This window comes from Festucalex cinctus, chromosome 15 (genome assembly GCF_051991245.1).
Source record: "Festucalex cinctus isolate MCC-2025b chromosome 15, RoL_Fcin_1.0, whole genome shotgun sequence".
Classification (NCBI taxonomy): domain Eukaryota; kingdom Metazoa; phylum Chordata; class Actinopteri; order Syngnathiformes; family Syngnathidae; genus Festucalex; species Festucalex cinctus.
In genome coordinates, this window is record NC_135425.1 from 13,643,638 (window position 1) to 13,660,923 (window position 17,286).

At 41.5% G+C, this 17,286-nt stretch overlaps 2 protein-coding genes across 3 annotated transcripts; one reads left to right on the top strand and one right to left on the bottom strand.

The window, feature by feature from the left end:
* Positions 1-579: 579 nt before the first annotated feature.
* zmynd19 (zinc finger, MYND-type containing 19) lies at positions 580-10,179 on the bottom strand. Its single transcript, XM_077498615.1, has 7 exons — positions 9,504-10,179; positions 7,136-7,378; positions 5,576-5,635; positions 5,388-5,494; positions 5,083-5,223; positions 4,190-4,370; positions 580-2,872 (listed from the first exon to the last, which is right to left on the bottom strand). Exons 2-7 carry the CDS (start codon positions 7,184-7,186, stop codon positions 2,729-2,731), a joined length of 684 nt encoding a protein of 227 aa, XP_077354741.1. The 5' UTR covers positions 7,187-7,378; positions 9,504-10,179; the 3' UTR covers positions 580-2,728.
* Positions 6,451-16,896, top strand: bspry (B-box and SPRY domain containing). Of its 2 annotated transcripts, XM_077498609.1 has the most exons (7): positions 6,451-8,002; positions 9,524-9,942; positions 10,791-10,889; positions 13,276-13,506; positions 13,616-13,641; positions 13,723-13,847; positions 15,380-16,896. In XM_077498609.1, exons 2-7 carry the CDS (start codon positions 9,562-9,564, stop codon positions 15,913-15,915), a joined length of 1,398 nt encoding a protein of 465 aa, XP_077354735.1. In that variant the 5' UTR covers positions 6,451-8,002; positions 9,524-9,561; the 3' UTR covers positions 15,916-16,896. The 2 variants fall into 2 exon arrangements, with proteins under 2 accessions (XP_077354735.1, XP_077354734.1); XM_077498608.1 differs by having other exon boundaries at positions 6,451-9,942.
* Positions 16,897-17,286: the final 390 nt, after the last annotated feature.

Sequence of the window (17,286 nt, forward strand, 5' to 3'; positions counted from 1 at the left end):
GGTGGCGGTACTGCACTTAGCAGCTCAAATTACCCGTTGTTTTTAACCGTTGTATAAAAAATATTTGGATCTATGGACTAGCTGACAAATTATATATATATATATATATATATATCCAGCAATTGGTGAACTAAAAGCGTGGGTTTATTGTTACAATGTTGAATAAAAATGGGATGATACAGGAAACATTTACTTTTTGAAAGTACGAGAGTTGATGAAATCTACTCAAAACCTGATTTGGACTCTAGCAAGCTAGCTCCCCTGTCTGCTGATATCTCAATGACCGCTGCCACTAACAGTAGCCTCCAAGCGTCTAAACTAGAGAAGGCAGATGGAGAGAATGCAGCAACACAAGATTAAGTTACCACACCACCATGCCTGGGATACCAAAATATGCTACTTCCTACAAGAGAAGAGAGTGGACATGATGTATTTTTGCCCACAATTTACTGGAGGAGAAACTCAGCCTGCGGGTGGTTATGTTAATTAGCCCAATTTTGTTGCATCACAGTGGGGCTGGTGCAAAGGGGTTTTGTATGCAAACATCATAGACACCAACAAATCGAAAAAAAAAACAGATTAAGTTAATTTTTTATTTTACCATCATTTTACATAGGAAAAGCAACTGTGTTATCGCCGAACTCTATTCACATATTGTAGCTCTTAATTTCTAAGTGATTCATGTTCATAACAAAATTTAAAAAAAAAAAAAAAAAAAAGGGTGCAGGGGGTAGTTGAAATCACACCCCGTCTCGGACAAACGCGCAAACATGGGAGCAGAGTTTTAGTGCAGTGGTGAAAACCCGTTCACGCATACATAATATAAAATACACAATCAATGAGTCGCATGTCAACGTGGGACACGTGCTCCAAGTGTCTGCAACTCGTTACCGAAGACACGCTAAGCAGGTGCATTATGGGGTAAAGGAGGAAGGTTGACAACAATGAAGGAGGTGGTTGACTTTGTGAAAAGTCTCTGAAAGCAAACCAAGTTCAAGTTTTTAAACAAACATTGCGGAAGATTTCAGTGAACAGTGTTTTTGTGGAGAAAACCTGACAGGGGTGTGAAAACAAAACAAAACAATCAAGTAGTACCCCACCCTAACACCCAAAACGATTCCAAAATAAAGGAAAATCTCTCATGCTGTCTGTCCACTTCAGTTTGCCTTCAAATATCACCATCAGTAAATAGGTTTTCACAAATACTTTAAATAAATACAGCTCCTTTGATAGAATTTCTTCGGGAGAGGTGGGGTGGGGAAAAAACAAACAAAACAGACACATACACGCGCAACAATACCGATGGAGGGACTTGAACCTTGAAAAACTGTGTTCATCATTTTAACCGAACACTGTTTCTTGTCGTTAATTAGCGATGCCAAACGTACCAAACTGTTACTTCCCAATGAAAAGCATCCATCTCACTAGTCTCAGATACACAGAAAAATGCCATTTTCATTGGACAGTAACCAAAAAAAAAAAAGAAAAAAAAAAAGGGTGTACCAAAAAAATCTGACTTCTCAAATTAGATGAAATTTCGATTATGTGTAAAAACTCTTAATTGGATGGCATTCACTAGCAATGAAAAGGCCTTTTGTGATCTTAAACACTCAAACGCAGTCAAAACAGTGCGCGGCGAGCATTTCACTGGTAATTTAATAATAATAATAAAAAAAATACACCAACTGGAAAGCAGATTTAGACAAAAAAAATCTGACCAAAAAAGTGGAAGGCAAAACGGAAGACGTCATGTCACAGGCGGTGTGTGCATACCAAATATCTGTTCTGAACTCGATTCTGATATAAGTTACTCTGATATTTAATGTCTTTAGCTGAATAGCACAATTGCCCAAGTCATTTTTCACTTTTTGTCACAATATCAATAAAAAGTACCAATGTGCTTACTAAATAAAAAGTTTTTTTTGCCTTGTGCAGATTTTTAAATCAAGCAAACTGGACTCTTCTCGTTTGTTAAAAATGTTTTTTTTTTTTCTTGGTTTGCCAAAACATTGAAAAATGACTTGGGCAATTTCGTTATTAGGCAATGTTCAAAGATGTCAATTTTTTCGGAACACCCTGCTTTACCAATAATTTCTTAAACATATTAAATTAACCAGAGATGTTCATAAATTTTGGAGTTTTGAGAGTTAAATGATTGAAATTTGTACTGTCTGCAAAAGGAAGATTTGAAAAAAAAAAAAAAAAAAAGCCACAGTTTGGCAGCTACTTTATTACAAAACAGTGAAAACGTCTAAATGGATTCAATATAAAACTGAATTGGAATATGGCCCCTTTTGGAAGATGCGCACACACATGACCACAGAGTCCTTGGCAGAACATACAACGCACGCGCAGAAAATACTGTTAGTGTGATCCAATCCGAACAGAAGACGGCGTCCGTATCCAAGCGTGGTCCAGTTGGTCTGCAAGACGAGTCGTTACCTCTCGCGTGCGAAACGATTAGCAGCAGGTCGAGTTCGGAGGGTGTTGCCAACCCTCGAAAGACGAGGAAAAAAAAACAAAAAAAAACTTTCCCTGTCGTCCATGTGAGAAGCGAGGGGAATTAAACAGTTGTGGAAGTGTACGCCGATGTCCGTTAATCACCTACTTCCAATCCACCAGCAAGGCGAGCACCCTTCATTGTCTCCGTGGTTTTAGTCTCTCGCCTTCCCCGTGCCCTGAACCCGCATAGCAAAACGCCTTTTTTCCCCCTCTTCCCTTTTTCCAATCACCGCTCCGGTTCCGACTCCAGTGCCAGGGCCCGCTTGCGCTCCCGACACTGCTTCTTGTGGGCGGGCCAGTCCCTCTGCTGGCACTGCGAGCCACAGTAGCGCGCCACCTGACAGCGGCCGCAGATGTTGAACTCCCGCAGCTGTGGAAGACAGGAGAGGGTCACTCAAAGTTTTAGAACATTTTGCACTGAGGGGCAAAAAAATAAATAAATAAATAAATAAATTTAACAAAACAAAAAAAAGACGGCAACCTCTTGAGTTCGATACTTGCTATTTGTGTTAAGCTAGGGCAGCTAAAAAAAATAATAATAATAATCCCGATTATTTTTGGCAATAACTGAAATCACGATTAATCAAACATTTATTTTTTGGTACGAAACAAGAAAATGTTTCAGCATTTAAAAATATTAAGACCAATTTAAAAAAATAGAAACACTATAATTATGTAAGTTCCTCTTGGATCAACCAGAATTTATAATAATATATTTTCATTTGTTATTGATGTTGGCAAAAACTTGAAGTTGGAGTGAAACTTGTGCAGTAGGACGATCATTTATTTTTTGGTAAAAAACAAGAAAATGTTTACACATTTAAAAATATTAAGACCAATTAAAAACCCCCCACTAATTATGAACTTCCTTTTGGATCAAACATTTTCTGATATATATTTTTTTATGTTGGCAAAAAATTTGAAGTTGGAACGCAGCATGTGCACTGTGCAGTAGGAGGATCATTTATTTTTTGGTACAAAACAAGAAAAATGTTTAAACCTAACAACCAAATAAAAAATATTAAGACAAATAAAAATTATTTTCAAAGAACAAAATGTATTAAACTACTACTACTACTACTAATAATAATAATAATAATAATAATTTAAAAAAAGGTGCAAATATATACATTTAAACTAACAAAAATTGTATTAATAATCTTTTATTAAAATTATGCTGATTTTGTAATTGTGGAGTGTAATAATTCAAATTGTGATTGAATTTTGAAGTTATATCCCGATTCAGGCAAAAACTGAAGCAATGACTGGAGAGGGGCGGTGACAACGAGAGCTGGACAGCTGGCTAGCTAAAAAGAGTGTGGCTGACCTCAGCTAGCAAAGGTCTATGGCACCAACAAATACATAATATACACAAAATATTTGGCAGAAAAATCAACCCTGGTGTGTGCTACCTTTGACCACGGTATGATCCTGGCTAAAGAAAGCAGTTTTAAACTAAAAAGAAAAATATTTACAAAGGGAAAATTAGTGTGCAAAACACGCTGGTGTATGTTCAAATAGTCAAATTTTTCCTTTTTTGCACCATGACATCATTATATTGGAATATTACAAGCGGTAAAGACTAATTTCTGGCCAGTAAATGGTCAGTTGAAATTGTGACTAGGAAAACCAATGAAATCAGCCCAATAAATTGGAAGATAGGACATTTATCTTCATCGAGACTCACCCGCCTCTCGATAAGCGAACACGGTGGGTAGTGGCACTCGTAGTACGTGCACGAGCACTCCTCTTCCTCCACCAGCTCGCCATTGGCATTGTAGTAGCGCGTGCGGCTCAGTTCCAGGTACTGCTCCTCCACCGGGTCGGCCGGAACCTGCTGGATGGCCAGCCAGTACAGTGACTGCTCCCTGGGGAAGGTTGAGGAAGAACAAAATGTATGACAAAAACACCATGTATAAAACGACACGTGACACACAGTTGGAGGACTCTTGCTGTAGAAATCTTCATATCTTGGCTCCCCCCCCCCAGTTACAAAAGCGACACAGGTTTGTGTCTCACTTTTTTTTCCCCGCCAGGGACCGATTCAGGTTAGCACAGATTCTTTCAGATCACGGCAATTTTCATTTTCTATTCTGTATCATTGTAGGGTTAATATAGATTACAATCACCCTCTTAAAATAATGTTCTGGCATATTTAAATATATATATTTAAATATATATATATATATATATTTTTTTTTTTTTATTTGATTTTTTTTATTCCTTAAACATTTAAGGATGCTGGTCAGTGGTCACCTCTGCTAAAATGTCCTTATCTAAAGAGATTTCTTAATTCTATCCCTGAAATTAGATTAATACATGTAATCAGTATTTTGTTTTCTGAAACAGAAAAGAAAAAAGACAAGAGCTAGACTATTAGGGTAGGTTATAATTTAAGGAGGGTGGCGATATGTTTTATTGTATGTATGTATTATAAATGTGCCTAGCGATTTTCAGGCAACCAGTCCGGGGTGCACCTCAACTACATGACAATCACTGCACCACAACAATGATGACATACTGTAACACCTTAGCGGCACATGTAGATCATAGTTGCTAATTGTAAATTCCCAGCCTTGCCTTTGCTTGCTGGAAATCTCTTCCGGCTTGGGACTCCAGCCGACAGGGACCAGTCGTAGGTTGTCTAGCCTGTTGTCGACTGTCACAGAGTTGATGTGGATGACCTGGAAACTTGGGGCGATGCCTCCTCTGTGCTTCTCCCTGATGTAACCAGAGAAGGAGTGACACGTTTCACAAAAGAAAAGACAATATGTGCAAGCAGGCGTGTCATCCAAAAGGTGGTTAATCACTTAATTGGCGATACAACAGCAGGATCTGTTTCCAGTTTAGTCAACGGGTGATTCCCAGTAGAGCGCAAGACTCACCAGAGCAGCTCGTGCAGCGGTCTTCCCGCCCAGCGACCTTTGCCAATATCGAAAGCGTAGGCAAAGATCTTTGCACCGTTACCGTCGGCATCAACCTCCATGCGTGCCTGAAAGGACATCACACAATTTTAACACCAGGGGGACAAAGGTAAGGATGGAAAAAAAAAAGCTACTTTGTCAGTCCCTACCTCAAAGGCATAGTTTTCCACAAGAGGGATATCCTGCTCATCAATTAGTGTGTATTTTGTCTGCAAGAGACACATTGGACACTTCATTAGGTACACTGATAGACAATTACTAATTCAACAATACTGTATAGTGATTTCCATCATGAGGTCACTCCTGGTTACCATTAAACCTTAGGAAAGGCCTAAGGAACCCATCCAAATTGGTGTGGATTCACGTAAAGTACACATATAAACCCAACAGAGGACATATGTCATCTACTGAAGAATAAGTCCCACTTCCCCCACTATCAAATAAATTGAGTGCCTTTGTTTGTATTTAAGCACTAGCTTGTTAGCTTGGGTGCTAGCTGATGGCTAGCGCCTGTCATCTTACTGTGGAAGGCCCCATTATGACACAGTAGAATATATGTATTTGACCATCGCGTTTAAGAGTAGCATGAATGGCTTTGTCATTATTTTGATTTATTTTTCTTTAAAGGTAGATGTCAAAATTAATCAAAAATGCCTATTATGTGCCAATTTGTCTATCCCCCTTATTTGTTCCTGTTTTATTTACTTGCACCACTTTGTTTCAGCTATGGTGGATGTTTAAAAGTGTTATATAAATTCAGCAACATCATGGTCTACATCCGTGCTTTTATGTTGCCCCAATATGTATGTTTTAAACAATATTAATGTATATCTGATAGTGCCCAGTGACATTTTGGCAGTCACATTTTGCAACATGGAGGAATATTAACATGTCCACAGACTGCTAGTCACGTTCCATCTTCTCACCGGGGTCCCTCAGGTGGGTGGGGGGACTCCACGTGATTTGTACCCAAGGGATCCCCGCCCTCCCCGGGCATGACTGTTGGAAGCACGGCGTCATCCGCATGACACACGGATGGAAACACGCGACATGACAGCTCAAGAGTACACGATGATACCCGCTTACCGGCGATTTGACTAAACAACGTTCCAACCTTGAATGTGTTTCATAACTAGCACGCAACTATCGACTAGAAATAATTTACAAATTGGAAATAATTGATGGAAGGGGGTTAATTTTGTCTCATTTAATCGACTTTATGTCAAGTGTAAACGAAGATATGAGACCGCGTCTGGGCAATGGCTTCCTCGTCTTGTAATCCAAATGTCGGCGCTAGCGTGGCCATGTTCGTTCAACTGCTTGCCGTCGTGTCCGTAATATGACTCGCGGCGGGCAAGAAAAAACGCTTGGCTCGGCAACTGCGTTGTGCAAAAGCACGCCGAGCGAAATGTGCTATTTTGGCAACAACAATTAGACAATAGCCAAAATGCCGACAACCCCCGCTAATGCTAGTTAGCATTAGCATCTTGTGTGCGTGGTGGTGGCGGCGGTATTAGCAAAGACGACCCACCGCCTCTTTCTCTAAATGCGTTCAAACGACGCTAAATTAGTAACATTAAAAGATAACAAATCGGGGAATTACACCAAAGCTTTATTAACCCCCCCCCCAAATGGCTAATTCATACCCATTTTGAGCTCCCGCGGGCCCTCCCCCGGCCGCACATGGCAACCCTAGGATGGCTGCTCACCTTCCCGGCCACACGGCCGAGCCGTACGATCCCCAGCTTAAAGTCCGACATCGGGAAAACAGCGAGGCGTGAGATCCAAACCGGAGTCAAGCGTCTTCGGCGGGGGAGGCAACCCCCTAAAGACCCGTTGTGATGCCGTTCGGGTTCAGTGGCTCGACGTCAGGCGGCACTCCGGCTCTCTCCGGTGTCAGCCCGGCCTCGGTGACACCACACGGCTGTTGGCGCAGGGAAGGAGGGCGAGCTCTACATGGGGGCGGAGCGAAAGCAAACGCTTATCCGACTAACCAATCCAAATGACCGTTATGTTTTCTCAAAACAGTCACTTCCCGCTTTTTGTCCAATGGGCAGGGACCACAGCTTAAGAACGCCTATTTTTGTGTTACGTCATCACTCTCGTGACCGATCCCATCCATTTTCGCGGGTGATAAACTGGGTGGGATTTGTCAGTCGCTTCACGTCTTTTATTTTTGGTACACGTTAACGCCACAAATCAGCGACTGACGTCACGATGCGTGACGTTGTGGTTCAAAGCAGCCTTGACGCAGGTTTTCGGTGCTGTGCAAAATTCGTGATGTCATCGGCACAGTGCATCGTCTAGGCCAGCTGAAAAATGATGAATCCAGACCTCGAGGAATTATTCTTCAGTTCACATCAAGAATTCACCGAGATGCTGTTTGGAAGGCTGCAAAAGAATCTACTTTTCTATTTATTTATTATTATTTATCTATTATTATTTATTTATTTTTCCCTAGTAGGAATGCTTCTTTTTGTTGGATACAAGGTCACTTTTGGAAGCACATACTTTTGTTATTTGTCTTTTTGCCACTCGGATTAGTTATATTTTTATAGAGTAAAGGTTTCTTTTATGTAAGTGGATAATATTACTTTTGTTAGTAGGGAATTTTGTTTTTTAGTTAGACTAAAATAACTGATGAAGAATCCGTTGACAGAATTTAAAGTCTATTTCTATTGTTGTGTTCCACTGACTTAATTAATAGTGATGTTTAAATGGTGCGGTCCCAAACAACAGGGTTATTGTTCTAGCACTCTAAATCTTAACTTGTTTTTGTTTGTTTGTTGTTGTTAATACGTCTTTGTCTATTGTTACTCTCAATGCCAGAAAGAAATGTTGTAAAGCGTAAAGCGATTTTTTTGTTTGCTAAACAGCATAGATTTGATTTTTGTTTTTTTCAAGAGACACACTCGACTACTGATGACATGCGGTTGTGGAAAACTCAGTGGGGTAACAACTTATGGTTTGCTCATGGTTCTGCATATTCTGCTGGGGTTGCTACAATGAAACACCTGTTTTCTGGTAGCGTTTTACACACCATGTGCGATAAAGCAGGTCATTTCTTACTACAGGTAATATTAATCAGCACTGGAAATATTGTATTAATGGTTAATTTGTATGGATATAACTCAAATTCTGAAAATAATGAACTTGAGGAATTAGAAAATTATATTAAGAACTTGTTTGACAAATTTCCAAATTCTAGCATAGTGATGGGTGGAGACTTCAATATGATATTGGACCATGATTTGGACTGTTGGCCTCCATGTGACCAATCTGCTGTTAATAATAGGTTGAAGATATTCATGCAAGCATTTAACTTGGTTGATATATGGAGGAATAATAACCCAAATCTGAAGGAGTTCACTTGGAGTAATAGAAATGCCACCAGGTTGTCACATATTGACTTTTGGCTTATTTCTCAAAATATGAACGTAAACCCAATCTCAGTTGATATCATTACAACTCCTTTAACTGATCATAATGCAGTCTCAATTTCTATTCCTTTGTACTCTAACGACTCTTAAAATATGTAGAAATGCCTACTGGAAGCTTAATAGTTCTCTGTTACAGCATGATGCAGTTAAAGATAATATTGTAAGACTAATTTAAAAATTCTGGAACCGAGAACTGGTGTGGAGGGACACTTTTTTTTTTTTTCCCAGAGCTGTCCAAGGGGACAACCAACCCAGGAAGTCTCCCATAATGGCTGCTTCAAAACAAAATGGCCGCTTTCCTTTTCAGTCTTGGAAGATAGTCTTGAGAGTTTTGAGACTTTTTTTTTCTGCGACAAAACACATTATATATATATATACCGTTATCTAATTTTATGTGGTGAAACTAATGTATATGGCTATTTTTTCCTAACTTTCTAGAGGTCACTACAAGCTAATAAACTACAAATATACATTATTGACCTACTAGATACATACAAGTTGTTTTAGCCCTCATCATGACCAATATCAAATTAGGTTACTCTTTTGTTAAAAGTTTTTTACAGCTTGGACTTTAACATAAGCTGTACAAACACAACCGCGCTGACTTGTGTCTCCAGTACTTCCGGGTACCGCTCACCTGTTACACCTGCGTTACAGCGCAGACTCAGCTGAGTCCCTCCGGTGCACCTGCTGCCATGATGACCGAGGAGCTGACCGATTTAACCGCACCGAAAGACGGCTTGGAAACTTCCACGGCGGTAAAAAGCGGGAAGATGAGCCCCACGAAGCAGCCCATCTTCGCTGCGCTCGGAGGGGACACCTCCGCCGCCATAGCATCGGGGGAGAAGGCAGGCGGAGCGCCGACGGCACCTGCTGCCACCGCCGTAATGGCCACCACCTCCGACACCGAGTCCGGAATCTTCTCCGGAGAGAGCGAGACGTGCGTGGAGCATGAGTGCGAGCTGGACTGGTTCTGCGGGACCGAGTTGAAGCTGATTTGCTCCCACTGCGCCAAAGAAGGCCCCTGCCGCGGACACAGCGTGACCCCACTGGCCGACAGAGTCACCGCAGTCCGGGTGAGTTCTTCGTCCTTTGCTCTTCCATCTTCTGCGACTTCTTCTAACTAAAGTATACGGTCTCCACTTGATGTACGTAAATCGCAACTCATAGTTTATCAACGGTAACCTAGTAGGGCTACTTAATTACATATTACACAATTACAGTTAAAAAATAAATAAATAAAAAAAGAAGAGAAGAAATCGTTTGAAAAGGCCACAAATATAAGTCAAATGAAACTGGAACAGCCGTCTTGTGTCGAAATGAATTTCAGTGAATAATTTGTTTGAAAAACACTTGTGGCAGTGACGTGCAAAGGGGGGGGCTGTCAAGGCGTGTACCGGTGTGTGTGTGTCCGGGGGTGTGTGGGTGTGTGTGTGTGTGGGTGTGTGTGTGGGTGTTGGGGGGGGCAATTTTATCAATTTTGTATTTTTTTTGTGTTGATTTAGCAAAAAAAGAATTCACTTTATTTAGAAACCGTACAGTTTTAAATATGTCAAAACACATACAAAGTGTGCTAAAAGCATTTCTATCTAGGAAATAGGAATACATTTCTTTGAGGGGTGTGACTTTACATTGCTTGTTGCAATTCTTTTGTACACCTAATGTCAAAAGATGTGGACATTGACTGTGAGCACACATACCAAAGCAGCCAAGAGGCCGGCACTGGATTGTGTGGAATTTGTTTATACATGTGTGGCCCAATAACGCAACACCACATCCCCGTAAGGGTGTGTGACATGATATGTCTATCAGGTTTTTGTAATGTTATCATCCCTGTCTAATTCCTCTCTCAAGACAGGATTTTCTCGTTGGATTTCCATCTTCCAGATCTTTCTTTTTTTTTTTCTCCCACCCCCTCCCTCAGAATCAACTGGTGGACGCGTGTGAGAAAATGCAGATCCAGGCGCAAAGGATGGAAAGGTTCATCGAGCACACGCTCGTAGCCAAGGAGCAAAAGCTTCAGGTGGGAGACATGTCGAACGGTCGAAGCTTTCAAAATTATTTTTTTTTTTCAAAAAATGTATTGTAATCCATAATAATCTATTATATCTGCCAATATAAAAGTAAATATCTGTAACCATAACTTACAATTTATTGAACAGATTAGTTGGTAGGTAGTAGGGGTGTGAATTGCCTAGTACCTGACGATTCGATTCGTATCACGATTCACAGGTCACGATTCGATTCGATACCGATTAATCCCGATACGAATGGTCACGATTCGATACCGATTAATCCCGATACGAATTTATAAGTCGATTGTTGCGATTTTTTTTCATTCATATTTAGAAAATACTAATCAGTAAGCTTGTAGAGTGTAAGATTTATATGAAAATGTATTATTTATTTATCTGAAATTTCAGTCTTATAGAGGTTGTAATCTGTTTCATGTTTGAACAGCATTAAAATAAAAATATTAAGGCTTAATGTGCCGTTCATATAACATTCTTCCATGCTCAAGGTGTGAATCCTAAAAAAAAAAAAAAAAAAAAAAAAAAAAAAAAAAAAAAAAAAAATCGATTCTGCCGATTATTGAATCGCTTCGAGAATCGCGCGATGTAGTATCGCGATATATCGCCGAATCGATTTTTTTTTAACACCCCTAGTAGGTAGGTAGGTAGGTAGGTAGGTACCAGCCAGTCCTGACTAGCTAACTAATCAGCCTGTTAGGTTAGTTAGTTAGTTAGTTAGTTAGTCAGGACTGACTGTTAGTTAGTTAGGTCGGTTTGGTTGACTAGATGTATAGATAGACAGACAGACAGACCTGTGTAGTTAGTTAGTTAGTTAGTTAGTTAGTTTGGACCATTTGGTTTGTTTACTGTGCTTGGCTGATTTGTAAATTTGTGAGTTATTTAGTAATGATTATTTTTCATGAATTAAAACATGCTGTGTGCTCCCCGTGCCTGCGTGGGTCTTCTTCGGGCACTCCCACATTCCAAAGACATGCATGGCAGGTTAATTGGACCTGCCGAATTGTCCCTGGGTCTGCTTGTAAGTGTGGATGATTGTTCGTCTCTCTGTGCCCTGCGATTGGCTGGCAACCAGTCCAGGGTGTACCCCGCTTACTGCCCAAAGCCAGTTGAGATAGGCTCCAGCACCACCCGCGACCCTGGTGAGGAATAAGCGGTCAAGAAAATGGATGGATGGATAAAACATGCTGAATGGGTAGGAAATATCAAGGAACGTGAGCAGACTGGTTGCTATGACTGGACAGAACGTGGACAGACTGGGCATTACGTGGACAGACTTGGCATGACGTGGACAGACTTGGCAGGACAGACTTGGCAGGACGTGGACAGACTTGGCAGTTCAGAACTGGCAGGACAGACCTGGCAGGACGTGGACAGACTTCGCAGGACAGACTTGGCAGAACGTGGACAGACTTGGCAGGATGTGGACAGAAGACTTGGCAGGACAAACCTGGCAGGACGTGGACAGACTTGGCAGGACAGACTTGGCAGAACGTGGACAGACTTGGTTGGACAGACTTGGCAGGACAGACTTGGCAGAACGTGGACAGACTTGGTAGGACAGACTTGACAAGACGTGGACAGACGTGTACAGACTTTGAAACTTGACCTGCCAGCAAACACTACCAACCACACCACACCAGGACAAGACAAGACAATGCTCCCACAACACGTGAAAAAAAACAACACTGACTACGGTAAATATACTAACACTAACGAGACACTAACAAGACACACTCGGGAAACACAATGGGCTGAGGGCACTGATTGGTCACACATACTGGGAAGGGAAGACAAGGTTAACGATAACGAGACACGGGGAGAACACAGGACAAAACACGACAACACCTAAAACTAAACAAAACCCAAACACCCGGAACCAAAACATGACAACTTCAGAGCCCCTGAAATTATCTGAAAGTCCATTCATTTTGATGGTTTTACTCCAACAGCATGCCATTGTGCAAATACTTCCATCCATACATTTTCTTGACTGCTTATTCCTCACAAGGGTCACGGAGCCTATCTCAGCTGGCTCTGGGCAGTAGGCAGGAGACACCCTGGACTGGCTGCCAGCCAATCGCAGGGCACACAGAGACGGACAACCATCCACACGCACAAGCACACCTAGGGACAATTTGGAACTCCCAATTAACCTGCCATGCATGTCTTTGGAATGTGGGAGGAGACCGGAGTACCCGGAGAAGACCCATGCGGGCACGGGGAGAACATGCAAACTCCACCCAGGAAGGCCGGAGCCTGGACTTGAACCCAAGTCCTCAGTACTGGGAGGTGGACGTGCTAACCACTCGACCATCATTGTGCAAATAATTTTGAACATAATTAAGTCCTCCTTGTTCATGCATTGTACTGATGTAGTTGACAGCCAGCATGGCCCGGGAACGGGTGGTGGCCCGGATCAGCGCCGCCCGCGAGGCCCTAGAGGAGGAGGAGCAGCGCCTCCTGGAGGAGGTCCAACGGGAGGAGGAGCGCGTGGAGCAGTGCCTCCTCACCCAGAGGGCTCACTGGGGCCAGGCCATGGCCAGCCTGACCCACACACGCTCCAGCCTGGTGCACACTCTAACACACGCTCCCGATGCACAGCTGGTGGTGAGGGTCATGATCTGCATTTAAAATAATCATAATAATAATAATAATAATAATAATAATAATATAAGAAAATCATTGGATAATGCTGTATCTCTGTCTCCACTTATAGACGAGCATTCAGGAAATTGCTGAAAGGTAAGGCAAGAGAACGTGAAGGTACCCCTCCATAATCCATGGCACCAAAAGATAAAGTTGTGTCCCTTCTGTACGTATCAGAATGGAGCAGGCTGAAGGAGTGGGCCAGCCGTGCGATACAGAGCAGCTCAACATGAGGCCGGGCTGCAGCGACAGCAAGCTGCTGAGGGGAATGTGGGCCACCGCCATGCTGCACGGACCAAATGGTCAGTCCAGTGTGGTGTTAATTTTAGCCACCATTTTGAAATTTCATCTCAGTTTTAGTCCGGTTTCAGTCATGCCTGTCTGTTTTTATCATAGTTAGTCAACCTCATCCCGTTTTTATTTAGTCGACTATAAATCTAGCATTTTAGTCTTTAATTTAGTCCAAGAAAACAATTTTATTAATCTAATTTTAGTCAACAAAAACTGTCAACGTTTTAGTCTAGTTTTAGTCAGATCAATCATTTTACCATAGATATTCTTTGTCAGCAGATTATGTTGAACATTTCGGATCTAAAACTATTTCACATAAAATTTTCTCTCATCCTTTTGATGAAAAACAACTTCACACACGAAGTATATCAACAAGTGGCTACTATGGCTTCATTAGTTAGCAGTTCATTAACATTATTGTTGGAATGTTAGAGCCATTGGCTTAATGTTACATTATAGCTAGGGATGTCACGATAAGGGCAATATCGTGATATCGTGATATCAAAACTGCCACAATATTGTCGTCGTCATGTTTAAATGGTACACATCTGTTAAAAAAAAAAAAAAGTCTGGTTGATTTTCATTTGTGCAGTTCTAGCACCCTCTAGTGGCTAGTTTATTCGTGCAATTTAATTTTCATTTGGAATGTTTTGGCCTTCTATGTTTAAAATCTATGCTAATTGTCAGATGAAGGGGAACCTAATTTGCTTGTGATCAGCGTGTGATTGCATTACCAAGTAAGTGCCTCAATATTGTTATTAGAAATTGTAGGTGGTTTATATGCATTGCTGTTATGTACAAAAGCACCAACCATATTGTGCTTTTTTTTTAGCATGTGCTCTCTTTTTTACAATAGTGTGATCTTTTTTAAATATCGCCAACACGCCCACAATATCGTGATAATTATCGTATCGTGATGTTTGGATATCGTTACATCCCTAGTTCTAGCTATAATTTACTTCTTTTTTTTTTTTTTTTTTTTTACCTGTCACTGTGAATCCACCTCATCTGTCCCATGTGTTTGTGAATGTTGCATTCTCTAGCTGCAGATTTTGAAGGGATTGTGTCACATGACAATGTGTCACAGTGACAGATGAGCAGACAAGATTTTACAAAATCATATAATTTTCATCTCATTTTTGTTCATGAACTAAAATGTCCATAGATTTTAGTCCAGTTTTAATTGAGTGAACTACATTTTCATCTAGTTTTCATTAGTCGACGAAAATGCATACTAATTTAGTCCCAGTTGTTGTTTATTAATGAGGATTTTAGTCTAGTCTAGTCTAGTTTTCGTCCGGTGAAAAATGTGCAGTGATGAAAATATTTTTGTTTAGTTTTTGTTGACCAAATTAACACTAGTCCAGTGCATTATGAATTATGACATTTTCATTGGCTGGATAGGCTCCGTCTTAGCCGCAATCCCTTTGAGAATAAGCGGTACAGAAAATGGATGGCTGGATGGATGTACTTAAATTTGAATGACATCAGACCGTGGCCCGTTGTACATTATAGTACAACTTTAGCTCTTTTGTGTTTGCAGCTTACAGTTTGTCCACTTTAAAGTTTGACGAACGCACCGTCAATCCCCACCTGTCGATCTCCGACGACCGCTGCACTCTGACCTTCCTCCACAAGAAACCCCGCCAGCCTCCGCCTTACGACCCGGCGCGCTTCGACTGCTGGCCCAACGCCTTGGGCTCCCTGTCCCTGTCCTCCGGCACCCACAGCTGGGTGCTGGACGTGGGCCAGAGCGCCGCCTTCAAGGTGGGCGTCTGCTACGTTGGCCTGCAGCGCAAAGGCTCGGGGGATCTGGCCCGGCTGGGTCACAACGACCAATCGTGGGTTCTGTCCCACTACGACGGTGAGTACTCTTTCTGGCACGCGGGCGAGAAGGTGCTGCTGCGACTGGCGACGAGACCCCAGAGGGTGGGCATCCTGCTGGACTGGCCCAGTCAGACGCTGCTGTTTTACGAGCCTGAGTCGGCTGCCGTTTTGCATTGTGTTACGCATTACTTCAGCGCCCCTTTGCTGCCGGCGTTTGCTGTGACTGACCAAAGTATAACCATATTACACTAACACTAGCAACTACTTCTTGACAACATGAAAAATGTGAAAGCAGGGATGTCCTTCCTGTAATCCTCCGCTATTAGGATAGCGAAAAAACATGACTAATTGATGTCCCTTCAAAATGATTATAATGGCTCTCAAGCCAAGTGCTCTGACTGTTGAGCTAACGTAGCGGATAGCAACCTCTTGAAGGATCAGAGGAATGCGGTTCAAAATACTCAATCTACTAAAGTACAAACTGTACTTTTAATGTATAGTCTCCTCCCTTGTTCATTTTCTGTGGTGTCTACTGGCAATTAGCAAAGCAGCTTATTGCTTAATGGCTCATTACTGCCATCAGCAGTTAATGTTATCTGTTGTGAGGTATGCTGCCGCCATCCAGTGGTAGAGGTACAAGGCACACCGTCCATCCATCCATCCATCCATCCATCCATCCATCCATCCATCCTTCCATTTTCTTGACCTCTTATTCCTCACAAGGGTCACGGGGGGTGCTGGCGCCTATCTCAGCTGGCTCTGGGAGTAGGCAGGGGACACCCTGGACTGGTTGCCAGCCAATCGCAGTACAAGGCCCACTTTTATCTTAAATTGTGCCAGCATCACAAGACAGGACAAAAAAAAAAAGGGCAAATGCACATCTGTAGCCCTGTCCAATGGAAAAGTAGTGCTTTGGTGTCATCTTGTGGCATCTACAAGGAATTATAGGGGAGGCAATTAATCAATTTTTTTGTTTGTTTTTGCTAAACTCAACATGGCTTGGTCCTTTCCTGCATACTGAATAGTGAATATGCGGAGGATTACCATCAGTGTAGCTTCAGATTGAAGACTAAGCTTTAATTACCTCTTTGTGATACAGTACCATACTTTTTACAGTACCATACTTTTTTTTTTTTTTATTTCTTTTTATAATCTGCCTAATGCCAAGACTGTTTACACAAAATGGCACTTTGTTCTAAATATGTTTTTCAGTAAACAAATGATTACCATGTTTATTGTCTGCAGCAGTCATTCATCCATTTTTTTTTGTAGTCCATTTCATTGGTAATATGGGCCATATAAAATTATGGCATAGATAAATTTCAAATTTCCTTAAATGTAAAAATATGAGAAATGTAATAGTTTGTATACAAATAGCTGGGTCTTTGAAGTTCCTGCCCAAGTGTAAAATGAAACAAGTAAATCTTACACCTCATTGTTACTTAACTTTAATAATTTCCCACTACACCGAATTTCTCCGCGCATGACATGACAAAGCTCAGTTAGGTGAAAACCCAGAGCCACTTTCAAGTTTCTGGCCATAGTACTACACTGCCAAGCTTCATCATTGTTGACACGGCACAGGAGATGGCAACATTTTAGTCATGTAAGAGTTACTACCTT

Bases quoted from the DNA above. Each gene is read 5' to 3' on its own strand.
- bspry (XM_077498608.1), top strand. From the start codon at position 9,562: ATGATGACCGAGGAGCTGACCGATTTAACCGCACCGAAAGACGGCTTG. The intron at 13,507-13,615 runs GTGAGGGTCATG...CTCCACTTATAG, and splicing joins CTCCCGATGCACAGCTGGTG to ACGAGCATTCAGGAAATTGC. The intron at 13,642-13,722 runs GTAAGGCAAGAG...TGTACGTATCAG, and splicing joins ATTCAGGAAATTGCTGAAAG to AATGGAGCAGGCTGAAGGAG.
- zmynd19 (XM_077498615.1), bottom strand. From the start codon at position 7,186: ATGTCGGACTTTAAGCTGGGGATCGTACGGCTCGGCCGTGTGGCCGGG. The intron at 5,495-5,575 runs GTAGGGACTGAC...ATGTCCTTTCAG, and splicing joins TGGAAAACTATGCCTTTGAG to GCACGCATGGAGGTTGATGC. The intron at 4,371-5,082 runs GCAAGGCTGGGA...AACCTTCCCCAG, and splicing joins GAGATTTCCAGCAAGCAAAG to GGAGCAGTCACTGTACTGGC.